The sequence below is a fragment of the Mytilus edulis genome, chromosome 9, assembly GCF_963676685.1.
Source record: "Mytilus edulis chromosome 9, xbMytEdul2.2, whole genome shotgun sequence".
Classification (NCBI taxonomy): Eukaryota; Metazoa; Mollusca; class Bivalvia; order Mytilida; family Mytilidae; genus Mytilus; species Mytilus edulis.
Genome location: NC_092352.1, coordinates 58,113,220 through 58,130,394, shown reverse-complemented (window position 1 = coordinate 58,130,394; position 17,175 = coordinate 58,113,220). Strand labels below are relative to the sequence as shown.

Below are 17,175 nucleotides of genomic sequence, written 5' to 3'. Positions count from 1 at the left end.
TTCTAGTGTGCATTTTCAAATTGCTCATCACATAGTAGAACTGATTACATAAAATAAAAGAAATGTAATCTGAGAACATTGTGACAGAAAAAGGTTATGTTACCCCTATCTATCCTTTATGTGAAACAAAGTAATATATTTGTAAATAATCACAAGAGTTGTCTAAAATATTCTGATAAATTAATTAGAGTTACCTCCCATTAATCACATGATTAATGTAAGTAATTATTTTTGGAAGTATAACATTTATTTAATATGACAAACAAATGATAAATATGGCCATTAAGACATCTGTTTCTGTAGATTTTAAAAAAAAAATTAAAAATAACTCTAGAGTATATTCGTAATAACAAAACTTGAGAAATGTTATCAGCAAATTTTATCAACAGTCAAATTATTGACATGCTTTTCAAATCAAATGTCAATTTTTATACAACCGCAAAAATTGAAAACTTTTTGGTCGTATATTGGTATCACATTGGTTTCGTCGTCCGAAGACATTTGGTTTTCGCACTATAACTTAGTATTAGTGAATAGAAATCTATGAAATTTAAACACAAGGTTTATGACCACAAAAGGAAGGCTGGGATTGATTTTGGGAGTTTTGGACCCAACGGTTTAGGAATAAGGGGCCAAAAAGGGCCCAAATAAGCATTTTCTTGGTTTTCACACTATAACTTTAGTTTTAAGTAAATAGAATTCTATGAAATTTTGACACAAGGTTTATGACCACAACAGGAAGGTTGGGATTGATTTTGGGAGTTTTGGTCCCAACAGTTTATGAATTAGGGGGCCGAAAAAAGGGCCCAAATAAGCATTATTTTTGGTTTTCGCACAATAACTTAAGTATAAGTAAATAGAAATCAATGAAAATTAAACACAAGGTTTATGACCACAAAAGGAAGGTTGGCATTGCTTTTAGGAGTTGAGGTCCCAACAGTTAAGGGGCCCAAATAGGCATTTTTCTTGGTTTTCGCACCATAACTTTAGTTTTAGTAAATAGAAATCTAAGAAATTTAAACACAAGGTTTATGACCATAAAAGGAAGGTTGGGATTGATCTTGGGAGTTTTGGTCCCCACAGTTTAGGAAAAAGGGGCCCAAAAATTAAACTTTGTTTGATTTCATAAAAAAATGAATAATTGGGGTTCTTTGATATGCCGAATCTAACTTTGTATGAAGATTTCTAATTTTTGGTCCAGTTTTCAAATTGGTCTCGTTAAGGGCCAAAGGGTCCAAAATTAAACTAAGTTTGATTTCAACAAAAATTGAATCTTTGGGGTTCTATGGTATGCTGAATCTAAACATGTACTTAGATTTTTGATTATGGGCCCAGTTTTCAAGTTGGTCCAAATTGTGGTCCACAATTAAACTTTGTTTGATATCAACAAAAATTGAATCCTTGGGGTATTTTGATATGCTGAATGTAAACATGTATTTAGATTTTTGATTATAGGCCCAATTTTCAAGTTGGTCCAAATTGGGGTCCAAAATTAAACTTTGTTTGATTTCAACAAAAATTGAATCCTTGGGGTTCTTTGATATGCTGAATATAAACATGTACTTAGATTTTTGATTATAGGCCCAGTTTTCAAGTTGGTCCAAATTGGGGTCCAAAATTTAACTTTGTTTGATTTCAACAAAAATTGTATATATGGGGTTCTTTGATATATGCTTAATCTAACCATGTATTTAGATTTTTGATGTTTGGGCCCGGTTATCAAATTGGTTCACATTGAGGTCTAAAGGGTCCAAAATTGAATGTGGTGTCCATACTTGCCCCAATGTTCAGGGTTCGAACTCTGCGGTCGTATAAAGCTGCGCCCTGTGGAGCATCTGATTTTAAATAGCACTTAGTGAAATAATTACTCTTCTAAATAGTTCAAAAAATTATGCACAAGTTTAAATCATGACTAAAATCTCTTTTTGTTGATCTTGTATTCATGCAGTTTCTCGCTATGTATTATAGGGGTGAACTCAGTAAAAAGGTTTTGCTATTGATGATTGTCCACATTCTTGTTTGTAGATCTTGTCTTTCTAATAATTTTTTTTCAATTAAAATCGGAAAAAATAGTTTACTTGAACAATGTTCTTTAAATAAAAATTTAAAGGTCCATAGATTATCAGTATATCATTTTCACGCAGATAAAATCAGCCTTTAAAATGTTTGCTAGTTACCTAGATCAGGTATAAACATGTCTCAATTAACTTCCTGGTAGGACGACATTGACGAAAAAGAGACACAAAATGAAAGTAAAAATCAAATGTTAACAGATGAAGTGGTATTGACTCAAAACAAGAGGTAAAAATTAGAAAGTTATTGATTATTGAAAGTCAAATTATCATCAAGGTAACATTAAGTGTTTAAATTGATCAATTAATTGTATTTTTTTATTGATATATCTTCACTTTAATATATATGTTTACATCAAATATATAAATATATGTATGCCACAATGCATCATACTGTATGACTATGCAACAAAATATTTTATTCATAAAAAGCAGTTTATATATATTTATGTTTCAAGTGACATATAACTGCTTTATCCAAGTCATTTTGTCCCTGTTAAATTATAAATTGCCCCATTTTGCAATTATACCCCATGTCCTAATACTGCAGTAAATAATTTCTTTGGGAATATTGATAACTTATAGCTAACAAATTATCCCTTCTTTGAATTAATTGATGTGTGAGAATTTCTTAAGAGACTCAAGAGATATTTAAGACAAATAGAGCGTTTATATCATATCACTCTTTAAAGGCAAAGCATTTTTGTGGTTGGCCTTTCTTCATAAAAATGTAAACCTCAATCCTGCATTATGGTTATATTATTAAAGTCATAACTGTACAAAAAAGTGTTTGAGCACAAAACTTGTTAAAAAAGGGTTAGAATTGACCTTAAAATTTCTGTGTTTTTTTTTTTAATTAGCATAAAAACTAAATATTTGACATAGAAAATAGCTGTGATATTAGTATCAAAACATAATACTTCTTTCTTTTTGGCACTTCACATTAGAAAATACTAAGTTACCCCTCAACTGTTCGGATCTGTGTTTTTGTGTCTATTTTTACATTATACTTATACTTACTCCATTGAGTATTTTATATTAAAAAAAATAGTAAGTAACACAGAGAGTCAATGAGTAACTTTTTTTATTATTGGTTCAAAATTATGATATTCATAGTCAGAGTTCATATACATCATACAATAACACAAATAAAGAAAAAAAAATATTTAGTAGTAAAAATGAATTTTTAAGAATTTTTAAAAGTACACCTCTTTGTAAGAACCAGGCAGGGTGCCATATACATGTGATTTATGAGGGTTTCAGATTTTATCTATAAATGGCCTAAAATTTTTGAAGATTTATAGAAATCAAACGGAATTTAGTTATGCTGCCTTATTTGCAGATCTTGTCTTGCTGATGAAGTTTCTTATCTTCTATTACAGTTTTTCAGATATTAGAACAAAACGAAATGATCATGTGATATCGATATCAAAAGTGATTATTAACCTTCCTACCGAGGGATCAAAATGGAGTGTGACAAACATAAGCAACCGCTCCACTTGTACTGTCCCAATCATTTAATGCCATCCTGTGATGTATGTATTTCCACTAGTCATTCCAAATGTCCTGGAATAACAAGTTTAGCCAGCGTAGTGGAGAAAACCAAAATTGAAAAATCTAAAGTGATTGTAGAGACAGACATAAATCATTTCTTATCTATTCTTGACCAATTAGTGACCAGTAAATCAAAAAACATTAAAACAGGAGAAAATCATTGCATAGGCATAAAGAAATCAATTAATGAGATTAGAAAGGAAATGAACAAACATTTGGACCACCTAGAGGAGAAGTTATGTCAAGAAACTGATATTATCTGGAATCAAGAAAGATCAAAAGCAACTGACTTCATCTCAGAAATTGAAGGGAAAAGAGAAAACTTGAAAGAGATAAAAGAACATTTACAAACAGTAACAACAAATACTTCAAAACTGCAATCCTTTCTAGGTGTACATAAGATTGAACAACAGGTACATCAATGTCAGCGCTATATTGAAGATCTAGAAGATGATGAGAGGACCAAAGAAGTTGACATCAAAATGAAGCGAAATGGTGAGATGGAAAACATACTAAGCAAATTAGTTTCATTGGAATCTTTAGGCGAAATAATAGTCGATAAGACTGAAATTAACTTGAATAGAGAAACAAGTTTGAGGAGGAAAGCACAAGTAAAATCACAAGAACAATCAAACATAAACAACATGACAATGAATATTGAGACAAAGATAAAGATCAACATAAAGAAGAATAATAGTGACATGATTTGTCTGATTGATGGAAGAGTTATAGCAGTGGAACGGAGGGGTAAAGTTAACCTACTTAGTTCTGATGGCAAACTTCAGAAACAGTTACCTATACCTGGTGATGCCTGGGGTGTTACACAGATCAATGAGGACACTATTGCCATAACTTGTAGAGAGAACGCCATTAAGATCTTCAATATGGAGAATGAAACAGTTACTACGGTTATCCAAATAGAAAAAGCATGCTATGGTTTATCATTTTCAAATAATTCTCTGGCTGTAGGTTTGCTTAAGGAAGAAATCCGTATTATAGACTTGGAAGGAAATACACTTAAGTCAATACAAGTTCAGAGTGAATCCTACCTGTTTTATCTTGTTTACTGTGATAAACGAATTATCTATAGTGACTATGGAGGTAAAGCAGTATACTGTGTTGATGATTCAGGTAAACAGATCTGGGAGTATAAACAGGATTTAACAACACCACGTGGACTTTGTATAGATACTTATGGTAACATTATTGCAGCAGACTGTCTCTCTCATAGAATAATATTAATATCAAAAGATGGACAGGATAGTAAAGTACTAATTAGTAAGGAGGATGGACTGGTGAATCCAGAGTGTATCTGTTTTAAACATAACGAGTCTTCAGGTTTTATTTGTGATAGAACTGGCACATACTTGGCCAAATTTAATTTGTCATTTGGATAACATATACACAGAGTGATCATATAATTATTGCTTTTCTACGTAAGTGATAAATCTAAAAACAGTGGTAATATTGAATAGTGTGAAGTTTGAATGTAAAAGGTATAGCAGGCAAAGTGTGTAGATGTTTGCTTTTGTTGTGATGTTGGGTTACTGTCTAATGAATGTTCACAACACATATCCTTATATTCCTAAGATGTGACATTTGGTGTTAAGTTCGAATGTGAGAGATCATGTAGACATGTGTGTCGATTGTTTGCTTTCGTTGTGTTGTTGGGTTACTGTCTAATCTCATTAAATATCCTTATATTACTAAGTGGGTATATTCAGTGTGAAGTTTAAATGTGACAGGAAATATAGGAAAGTGTGAAGATGTATGTTTTGTTGTGTTGTTGGGTTAACGTTATAGTCTAATAAATGTCAATATCAAATATCCTTATATTCCTCAGCAGTGATATTTCGAGTGAAGTTTGAATGTGGGAAATAATGTAGACTTGTGTGTAGATATTTGTTATTGGTTAGTTGTAGGGTGACTGTCTAATTAACATGAACACACATATCCTTATATGCATTTGTTATGGTACTTGGTGTGAAGTTTGAATGTGAGAGGAAATATAGGCAAGTGTGACCATGTATGTTTTTATTTTACTGTTGGATTACTGTCTAATTAATGTCAACAACACATATCCTTATATTCTTTTGTTATGGTATTTGGTGTGAAGTTTAAATGTTAGAGGAAATGTAAGCAAGTGTGAAAATGTATGTTTTTATTCTTATGTTGGGTTACTGTCTAATTAATGTCAACAACACATATCCTTATATTCTTTTGTTATGGTATTTGGTGTGAAGTTTGAATGTAAGAGGAAATGTAGGCAAGTGTGAAGATGTATGTTTTTGTTGTGTTGTTGAGATATGCGGGAACCAGTAACATTCTTATGTTGGGTTACTGTCTAATTAAAGTCAACATCAAATATCCTGATATTACTTAGAGCTGATATTTGGTGTGAAGTTTGAATGTGAGAGGTAAAGAAGACAAATGTGTTGATGTTTGTTTTTATTGTGTGGTTAGGTTACTGTCTATTTAGTTATTTTAATATTAAATGTCCTTATATTACTTGGTGGTTATATTTGGTATGAAGTTTGAATGTGAGAGTTAAAGAAGACAAATGTGTTGAGGTTTGTTTTTATTCAGTCTATTCAGTTATTTCAATATTAAATGTCCTTATATTACTTAGTGGTTATATTTGGTATGAAGTTTGAATGTGAGAGATACTGTTGATATGTGTGTAAATGCTTGTTTTGGTTGCTGATCATTTTGCTGTTTGCAGTTTTTCAAAGTTTTGGCAAACAAAAATCCAATAATTGGTTATTTTTTGTAATCTATTTACAGAAATAATTTTGATCATTTCATTGAGAATGGGTTTCTTTATTGCCATTTTGCACTTGTTTTTTATTCATAATCTTTTTCATGTAATTAAAGTGCCTTCCCATTATAGTTTGATAATCCAGAGTGCCATCGCAATAACTTTATTAATGATAAGCTTATGATCACCAAACACTCTTCACCAGTGTTTTTAATTCACACATACCATTGTTCAGAACCTGTGTACAAGCTTGAGGAACTATGTAATCTCAAGTTTCCAAAATATTCTATAGAAAACCCAAATAAAAAAATAGTGGTGCTTTGAAATACCCAAGATATATGTTTATGACTCAGAAATGCTTTACTGCAATAAAATGAAGGTTTAAAAACCTACAACTGTCAAATTCAAGGGAAATTTATTTCTCAACCTATTTTCGTATGCAACGGTATGCGACATACCATGATTTGGTAGTATTACACCTAAAAAGTCATAAAATTAAAAGCCTGTGATAAACAAAACAAGCCCAGGAAATGAATCTGGAATTACTCGTAATTATGAATTATCAGAAAACTTCCAGTTTTATTTTTTTTCTTCAAAATCGAAAGAAACTTTACCAATGTCGAAGAAATTAACCATTTTGAATCATTAAAATCATTCCAATATTAAACTGGTGCCTTCCCTAAACTTTTCTTTCACGTTTCTAGAAAATTCAAAGATAATTCAAGAAGTAAATGCCATGAAACAGTCAATACAAGTTAGTTGATGCTACAAATCTAGTGGAATATCAACAATTGGAAACTAGAGGCTCCAAGGAGATTGTGTCCCTCATTCGGCCAGATGAGCTTAAAAGGGCACAAACTTTTAAGACATCTCAAAATGACCAAAATTATGTACAAAAAAATCTGGATCCAGCTGATCCATAATTTTTTGAAAACTTTGTCCATCTTGTGCTGTTGATTTTTTTTGCTATCAAGTTTATAAGGGATGGAAAATGACAGAATACATTGAGTGATGAAAAAAAGCTTGAAATTAAAATTACTTATACCTCTCCAGTCTCTGAACTTAAGTTGTTCATCTTCCCAGAAGTCTTCTTCCGAAAACAATGCCTTTCTTGGGAAAATCTTCTTTGGATAAAAATCTTGTAGCATCTTGGCTGCATGGAGAATAGTCAACTGAAAATATAATAACTTAAAATAACACCATGTATGACTTTATAAATCTAAATAAATTGCCCTGTATAAAATTAAATATTCATTGTATAATTTTTAAAATTCAATGATTTCAGTAGATTCTTACAAATCTATGCAAAACAATGTTAAAGTAATCAAAGGGAGACAATTCATGTTTCCTTCATTTTGAACTTAACTATTTGGTGAATTACATTTGTCTCCCCTTAAATAAGCAAATATGGAATTTTGATTTCACAAAGAACCTAACAATGGTTTGTGTCATTTCTTAGTCAAGTTTTTTTAGACAAGGTGTGTTGTCTATGGTTGTACATCTATTATTCGGAGGAGTTGAGAGTTGGTGTTTTGTGTGATCTGTTATATTCAATATTTTTGGTGATTTATTATTTTATTACAAGTATTAAATATATTTAATCATTGATTATTGTATTTTTTTAAAAACATTACTGGTTTATAATCACAACATGCAAACTAAATTACAAACATTTGGATGTGATTTAAAAACCAACTCCATTCATATATTGTTGTTTGGGAAAATCAATACAATATAAAAAAGAAGATGTGGTATGATTGCCAATGAGACAACTCTCCTCCACAAGAGACCAAATGATACAGATATCAACAACTATAGGTCACTGTACAGCCTTCAACAATGAGCAAAGCCCATACCACATAGTCAGCTATAAAAGTCCATATACTTTATAGGAACATTTTACACCATTGATATATTTGACATTACAAAAATTTGATCCAAACCAGGAGCATATATATACATATATATAACAGTACCTTAACTAGGAATAAATCGTGAATTTTATTTTATTTAACTAAAACAACTATTTGTTTAGAATTAAAAACATTTCATGTACAATAAACGGCAAAAATATGTTTTATATAGACCATCAATCAATATGTTAAAACTTTTACACAAATTTTTTGTAGCTCAAGCTACAAAGATATTTTTTGTCATGCATCAATTTCACCTAGATAGATGCACACGCCCGATGAAGCTAATTTGTTTTACAAAATATTGCGTGAATAATATATAAAATATAACAACTAATTTTATAACACTCTTTAGTGTGTTAAAGTTACATTTTAAGACACTTATATAACAGTACCTTTATATACATATAATCTTACCCTCATGTTAAATTCCAACATACAGTAAATTATGACAGGCAAACCTAGTTACATGTAACAATAGCAAAATTTCTATTATTTTCACTAAGGCTCAGGGGAGACTTAGCATGCAGCATCACTGTTGCTAACTATGCAACCTAATGAATAGTCTTGTACATGTATTAGCAAAAAATCTTTGAAAAGTGTCACCTAACACAACAAAGGCTCAGGAGAGACTAAGCATGCAGCATCACTGTTGCTAAGTATGCGACCTAATGAATCATCTTTTACATGTACTAGCAAATATTCTTTAAAAAGCATCACCTAACACAACTCATGTAAAGTGGAAAAGATTGGAGATTTCAGAGGCAGATTTAGAGGGAGGCCAGGGGATCCATGCCCCCCCCCCCCCCAGTTTTCTGGGATAAATATGGTTGATTATGAAAGGATTCACTGAAGCATGACAGGATCAGCTCCCTTTAAGGTAGTCAGTGGGCCCCCACTTATGAAAATTCTGGATTCATCATTGACTTTTACCAATAGTTCCATCAGAATAGAAATTAAATTTTCATCAAGCAAAATAAAAAGTTGCCCCTGGCGACAATGTTTTTTTTTGCTTGATTGGAATTTAATAAAACAATTTTTATGGAAAGCATCCATAAACTATAACTGGAAGTATATTTAAGAATTGTCATATATGATTTCAGAGAATGATTGCTGAGGGTCAAAAATTCTGAGATAGTTTTTGCAGAAATACCTCATATATCTCATAAAACTTCAAAAGATTAGGCTTTACAGTTCAGGAAAGAAGAAAATTGAAAATGCACCAATCAGAACAAAGAAATGTGTCATGTGGTCAGGTTTTTCAGGCTTTTCGTGGAACCAACTGAGGGATTTTATAAAAACCTTAATGTGCTTACAAAAATTATCCAAATAATTTCTCAGTAATTTGGAAGAGAAAATTAAAATGTGACAGCTAACTGAAGGAAAAACAGACAACAGACAGACTCCAAGTAATGACATCAGCTCTAAATGGACGGCCAGATATATACCAGCAGAAAACACATTTGACACAGATTTCTTCTTTTTGTGTCCTTTTGGTCTTAAACTCATCAATCATTTCGATTCATACACATCTTTGGGTTCCTAATATTGTCTCTGAACTTTCATGATGTAGGTAAATCCAGAAAAGCTCTCAGTCTGAAGAAATTTATAAACTGTTTTTTTTTCATTCTTTTAACATTCATTTTACCTTAAGCTGTCTTTCCTGAAGTTTAATCTTTCTCTGAGTCATAGGATTAATTCCTGTGTTCAATTTCTTCTCTCGGCTATAAAAAGAAAATGAAATGACAAATATAGCAATAAATACTTAAATGTTGGATTTTTATTGAGGAAGTAAAATTCAAAGAAACAGCAAAACTAATTAACTGTCAATTGTCAATTTAAAAATGTTTTTGTTTCATTAAGTTTTGTTTTATTTTAGAAAAATCAATTCTTCTGAAATTGAATTTGTTATTGAAATCTTTTGACACTTCCTTGTAAAAGGAATAAATGCCATAAATAAAATTGAGAATGGAAATGGGGAATGTGTCAAAGAGACAACAACCCGACCAAATAAAAAACAACAACAGAAGGTCACCAACAGGTCTTAAATGTAGCGAAAAATTCCCGCACCCAGAGGCGTCCTTCAGCTGGCCCCATAGCAAATATATACTAGTCCAGTGATAATGAACGCCATACTAATTTCCAAATTGTACACAAGAAACTAAAATTAAAATAATACAAGACTAACAAAGGCCAGAGGCTCCTGACTTGGGACAGGCGCAAAAATGCGGCGGGGTTAAACATGTTTGTGAGATCTCAACCCTCCCCCTATACCTCTAACCAATGTAGAAAAGTAAACGCATAACAATACGCACATTAAAATTCAGTTCAAGAGAAGTCCGAGTCTGATGTCAGAAGATGTAACCAAAGAAAATAAACAAAATGACAATAATACATAAATAACAACAGACTACTAGCAGTTAACTGACATACCAGCTCCAGACTTCAATTAAACTGACTGAAAGATTATGATTTCATCATATGAACATCAGGCACAATCCTTCCCGTTCGGGGTTTAGTATCATACCACACATAACTTATCCAATGTGTACATTTACGTTCTGTTTTGGTGTATAGTACTTATTTGCGTTAAGACATCTTATGGAAATTAAGCTTTTGAAAGGTTATATCTTTTATATTTGTTTCTATATGATAAAGATAAAATCGAGAATTAGGAACATAATATTGACCTCACCATACTGACTTCTAAATGTATACATACTTTTGAACCTGGACAGCTAAATCTTTATGATAGTTGCTTGTTTCTACATATAACTTGCTATAAACTCCAACTGTATCTATTTGGGCTGAGAAAGGCTTGAAGCACTTTATAATGAAGGAACTGAAATAAATAAACAATTGTTTTTAATTATCAAAATATTATAACTGACTTGTCTCCCTTTCTACAATTAAAAAAATAAACTTTTATACCTCATGGTTTATTTCTAATTTGTGGTATTCTAGGAGACATACCTGCCAACTGTCACTATTTGTGGGGGATTTCCCCCATGGAGGCTAAAAAAATGAAATTTTGAAAGAGCCATTGTTTCCACAATTTAAACAAAACAATTAATTTTACAATGACATTAGGCTAATAAAAGTATGAAGAAACCAAAAAACAACATTATTTGCAGGCCCCCTTGAAGGTTTTTTTTAGGACTATGACAGCCATCTTGCATGCAAAACCCCCATGGGCATTTTGAAAAGTTGGCAGGCATGAGGAGAGTGAGGAGAAAAAGATAGGGTTACAAGAGATTAACTTAATAATAGAGTCATGATTCATAGATTCCAAAGGATTGATAACTGGAAAAGTACTAACTTATAAGCTGACTATGCTGTATGAGCTTTGCTCATTGACATTGTCAAAGGCCGTACGACGACCTATAGTTGTTATTTTTTGCGCCATTTTGGTCTCTTGTGGAGTGTTGTCTTATTCACAATTATACCACATCTTCTTTTTTATATATTCTATATGATGCAAATTCTGAATGGAAATTAAACACAAATTGTGCAACTTTAATATTTAGTGGGTAGGTTTAAATGAATGTTTCTATGCTGTTATTTCTATGGAAAAAAAAAACAATTTTATTAGGGATCATGGGACATACAGTTATCTATGGAACGCTACATTTCATGCTATTTCTGATTTAATTAATGTTTTGTGTACAATAAAAATGTTTGTGAATAAATTTCATATCCTAGTTTATCAGGTGCAATATTAACTCCCAACACAGATCATAAACATATTGGTTATGTAAAAAAATAGTTAAAAGTACATCATATATCAATATGAATAGAAAGAGATATGGGGTATACCTCAATCAGACAGCAACCCAACGTAAAGAAAACAATGAGATTTTGATTGGCTGTAAAATGTCCAGTATGAAGTTTATTCAAAACAGGAACATGTTTATGTGATATGAACTTGAACTCTGATTTGTACTAGACCAACACATAAAGAAAATTTGGTATTGGTTGAACACTTAATTTCGTTGTTCACCTGCATGTTGCCACGAAATCCACGAAAATTGGTATCCAATGAATAATAATGAATCCACAGTAAATCAAATGTACTTTTACATACATATTCTTGTAAAGTCATGTTGAAAGATGAAAGTAAAAATCCCTCACAATGCCTTCATGTTTTATGTCATTCAACATCAAAAGGAAATGCTATATTCTGTCATTCGACATAACAATATAGATAAAACATAAGATATACATTTATATGTATACATATTTTCTTATGATTACAACACTGACATATTCAAAAGATAGGATAAAGAGGAGATGGTCTCATAAAATTTAGAGGTTGTTGAAAGGGGCTATTGAGAAAAGTGTCATAAAGAAATTGTTCTCATCAATAAAAAAAATTCTGAGTCAACCATCTGAACATTTTGTGGAATATGGTGATTAACAAAAGAATACGAAAATTAAAGATACAAAAAAGAAGATGTGGTATGATTGCCTATGAGACAACTATCCAAAAAAGACCAAAATGACACAGACATTAACAACTATAGGTCACCCTACGGCCTTCAACAATGAGCAAAGCCCTTACCGCATAGTCATCTATAATAAGACCCCGATAAGACAATGTAAAACAATTCAAACAAGAAAACTAACGGCCTTATTTATGTAAAAAAAAATAAAGTTTTAGGAAGCTCCAGTTTCCTTTGTATATGTCGATTCAAATTTCCTTTTTATTTGTCAACAATTGAGAATGGAAATGGGGAATGTGTCAAAGAGACAACAACCCAACCATAGAACAAACAACAGCAGAAGGTATCAAGGTGTTTTAGAAAATTTGAATATGTACATATAAAAAATATCTTAATTTAATTAAACAGTACAATTTAATCCAGAAATATTGATGGTAAATATATACATTTCTCTTATTGAAAAACATATGCTACAATATAAAATCTTCAATTCAATTTATCCCCTTATATCTGGGGAAAAATGTATAATCCCCTTATAACTAAATATTAACTTCATTCTAGAACCAAATTCATACTCATATGTGTTAATGTCCCCAATTAAACCCCTCCCTAGTGGCCGAATTAATCTTGAGAAAAAAATCTTTTTGATATGTACTTTTTTAAGAGGATCAGTGGAAACTACAGATAAAATCACTAACACACTTGTATCACTTCTGTTCTACAAAATTACTTAATCTTATCAGGCAAAAATTCTCTCTGATGTTTTTTCTGATACTGGAAAAATACTAAATCTTATTTTCATTTGAGAAAGAGATTTTTGTGTAAAAATCTCCAATAAAATGCACAAAGAATATGGAGAAATAATTAGCATTTTCATTAGGCCATAAAAAAACAGAAATATGTACATCAGTTTTACGAGGATAAGTCATATTTCTGTTATCATTTGTATCCCCTTTTGTTGAGGCTCTTAATGGAGACCCCATTTCTACCAAATGTATTTTGTTTATTAAACAAGTTTTGTGTGGTGAACCTACACCTGGAGTGGAAATCCTGTGGTAGGATAAAATGCAAGTGGAAACCTAAAAGTTCACTATTGTCACACAAATCACATAACGACATGTTTTGTTCTTCAATGTTTCATTTCAAAATAATACCAGACCAGCCAACTTTAGGGGATATATTGCACAACCAGATTTTTAAGGGTTCTGTGTGGACTATTTTTTACTCTTAAAATAGTCTCATATTATTCTGTTCTTTTTAATATGAGTATATTGATGATGTCAGCTGACATGCCTTGATTTCTTTTATTTGAATGATTCCTATACTTATCAACTGACAAAATAACTTAAGAATAGAGAAAAATGGCATTAAAAAATTAAGGATACAAGTGAAGACACCCCTTTTCCCCCTCCAAAGGCCTTCTTACTTTGCATCTGTTTTTTGTTGTATTACATTGTATTAAATATTATGAGAGTTTCAAACAAATCATACATTGTCATTTGAAGAAAAAAAATATCAATAAAACTAAGGGGAATAACTCTATAATAATTATAATATGTTAAAACCATCAATGCTTGGGACTGACAGACAATCCAAGGGACATAATTTGCATTAATAAATCCCTCATCTCAGAGGCCCTGTTATTAATACCAACAAAAGAGACTTGCATATTTCTGTACCATATGCATTGTTATTCTATACATTGCACATTTCTTTTGTTCTCTATAACTATGTAATTGTAGTTTTATGAGAAATAAAGTATATATATATTCGTTTTCAATAAAAATCCTAGTAAACTACATGAAGTTAATATATGTTTTAATTATCATAGTAAATTCTGGCTTAGAAGGGCGAAAGATACCAGAGGAACAGTCAAACTCATAAATCAAAAATAAACTGACAACGCCATGGCTAAAAATGAAAAAGACAAACAGCCAAATAATAGTAATTAACAACAAACAACAAAGAAAATTAAAAGACTGAGCAACACGAACCCCACCAAAACTGGGGGTGATGTGCTTTGGAAGGGTAAGTAGATCCTGCTCCACATGTCGAACCTGTGCATCCAATCAAAATTTCAAATAATCAAACGAAGTATAAAAGGTGTTTTGTATATATATCCAAAAGGACAAGGTTCACTATGGCACAATATGGCATTAAGTATCAACTTTATCATAAAACTCCACATCTTCGCTAGCCAAGGGTTATGATCCACTCCCGCTCTGTGAAGAGAGCAGGAGTGGATCGTAATTACCCTTGGCTAGCAAAGATGAAAACTCCAAAAAGGTCACAATTTTGTTGGTAAATTGGTCTATAGATCTCAAAAGCCTATATAATGCCATTTAAATCAGTTCTTTTTATAAAATTACATTATATTCTCCAAAGATTTAGCCCATTTTGTAAATTTTGCCAAAATATGATGATTTTGCTCAATTGTCAGACCTAAAAGCCTTGGCTGCCACCTACGATCCAAAATATGTTGTATCCAAAAGATACCAATGCAGTGGCGGATCCAGAAATAAATGATTGCCAATGAGACAATTCAAATTCAGTGGTGGATCCAGATTTATTCACACGGCCAGGCCCACTGACTGAACTAAGAGAGCCTGAGCCTGTAATGCTTCATGCTTCAACCCGCAATTCCCAATGCAATTTTGATACAGTATTCATTAATATAAACACTATTTGGACCATGGATGCCAGCCAAGGTTAATAGACCACTTTCGAGTTCATCCGTCACCGGCAAAAACTCGTCAATTATGCACGCCTTTATGACGTCATTTACCAGATAGAGGGGGTCGCCTGTATCCCTGCACTATTTACGTTCATCAAGCGTCTTAGTGATCGTCTTTGTGCAGGATAAACTAGAAATAATGGTTGCTCTGTAGGTACTTACTGACAATTCCCTAATGACAGCAGTGTTGATTGTCAATTTTGAAAATTCAATTTGCCGAATAATTCGTATAATATAGAATTATAGTTTTCCAACCACTCGCTCAACATTGGAAGGGAAGTGACGACGCCCCAAAACGCACAAATGACGGTGATAAAAGCGCGTATAATTGACGAGTTTTTTCCAGTGACGGATGAACTCGAAAGTGGTCTATTATGCCAAAATCAATTGAAATTATGGTAAAAATTAAAACTAGAGACTCTTTGTGTGGCTAAAATATAAATGGAGCTAAATGTTGAACTTATTGTTCTATGTTTATTTTCCAGGAAATGTAGAAAAAGAAAAGATGAATAAAATGGACAATGGTAAAACACAACTTTTCTTTTGTTCACCAGATCATACATCCCTCTGGTTTTTTATATAATGTCTAAATTTTTAATAATATACATCCATGACAAATACATTGCACAATCCACAAAGCGCTAAGTCTCTCCATATAAAATGCATTAAATTGACCATAAAAACATGTTGAATGATACGAAAACATATTTCAATTAAATAAATGTCTATAGAGGAACAGGAAAAAACTTTTAATTCACCATTTAGAGCAACTTCACGGAAAAATAAGTCCCTTTATTGGGAATATCTCTCATATACAAGCTAAAGAATAATTGAGTTTGATGCTGTTTACCCACGGGGAAACCACACAGAACATTCAATTCCAACATTCCTACAGTTCAGACAGAATTTAATTAAGTTTATAGCAGAAAGGAGTATTATTGAACAAATATGTATACATCATTCCATTTAAAAGGATTGGACTGAGCTTAGTTGTAAATTATGGAATAAGTTTTAATATTGTCATACGATCATGGTTCTTCCATGTCCAGTCTATATCATCTAAATGCATGTGTATTAGTATATATCAGACTGACTCCAGTCTATTATCATCTAAATGCATGTGCATTAGAATATCAGATTGGTTTGATGCCTCATAGCCTACTCAGACATTCTGAAAACCAGCATAAGCAATTCTACCACAAAGCCTTTTGAAATTGCAGGACATAATTTGGTGTCTAGAATGGCAAATTACAAAATATAACTATTTTTATCTTCAACCTCTCATTCAACTTGTGATGTCATCAACCTCTCTTGGAAGGAAATAATGTATGTCTAGTTGTAAGAAAATTCCACAAGCTATATAGTCATATTGAGTTGACTTTAACCTTTTGACCTTGAAAATCAATACAAGTTTAATTTAAGTATGTACCAAGTTGTCAAGATTTAACCTTCACCCTAGACAACAGAGATATCTTTAACCTTGAAAAATAATTGTGTCTAATACTCTTTTCATACAAGTTTAAGGTAAGACTGTATTAAGTTATCAAGGTTTGACCTTAACCCTTGTCATCAGAGATATATTTGACCTTGATAAACAATAGGTGAAACTCCCTCTGTTCATACAAATTTGCCAAAGCAGTGTAGTCTGCAATTTTTTAACAATGCTTTGATTCAGAGTCCTGTGACCTTGACCTTTTACATC

The 17,175-nt window shown here is 31.7% G+C and overlaps 2 protein-coding genes across 6 annotated transcripts in view; one reads left to right on the top strand and one right to left on the bottom strand.

Annotated features, from left to right (window-relative positions):
• LOC139488651 (DNA double-strand break repair Rad50 ATPase-like) overlaps window positions 1–7,992 on the top strand; it is a 90,265-nt gene extending 82,273 nt beyond the window's left edge. The window contains exons 1-2 of one of the 2 annotated variants that reach the window (XM_071274445.1): window positions 2,179–2,301; window positions 3,455–7,992. In XM_071274445.1, the coding sequence (XP_071130546.1) occupies window positions 3,539–5,023 (1,485 nt within the window). In that variant the 5' untranslated portion in view covers window positions 2,179–2,301; window positions 3,455–3,538 and the 3' untranslated portion in view covers window positions 5,024–7,992. Of the gene's footprint in view, window positions 1–2,178; window positions 2,302–3,454 lie in introns of those variants that run through there. The other variant, XM_071274446.1, reaches the window with a different exon arrangement.
• Window positions 1–17,175, bottom strand: part of LOC139488647 (uncharacterized) — a 90,049-nt gene that overhangs the window by 14,799 nt on the left and 58,075 nt on the right. For all 4 annotated transcript variants that reach the window (XM_071274440.1, XM_071274439.1, XM_071274437.1 and 1 more), the window contains exons 26-28: window positions 11,020–11,139; window positions 9,946–10,021; window positions 7,430–7,556 (exon numbers count right to left, since the gene is read on the bottom strand). In XM_071274440.1, coding sequence (XP_071130541.1) covers window positions 7,430–7,556; window positions 9,946–10,021; window positions 11,020–11,139 — 323 coding nt within the window. The remainder of the gene's footprint in view (window positions 1–7,429; window positions 7,557–9,945; window positions 10,022–11,019; window positions 11,140–17,175) is intronic.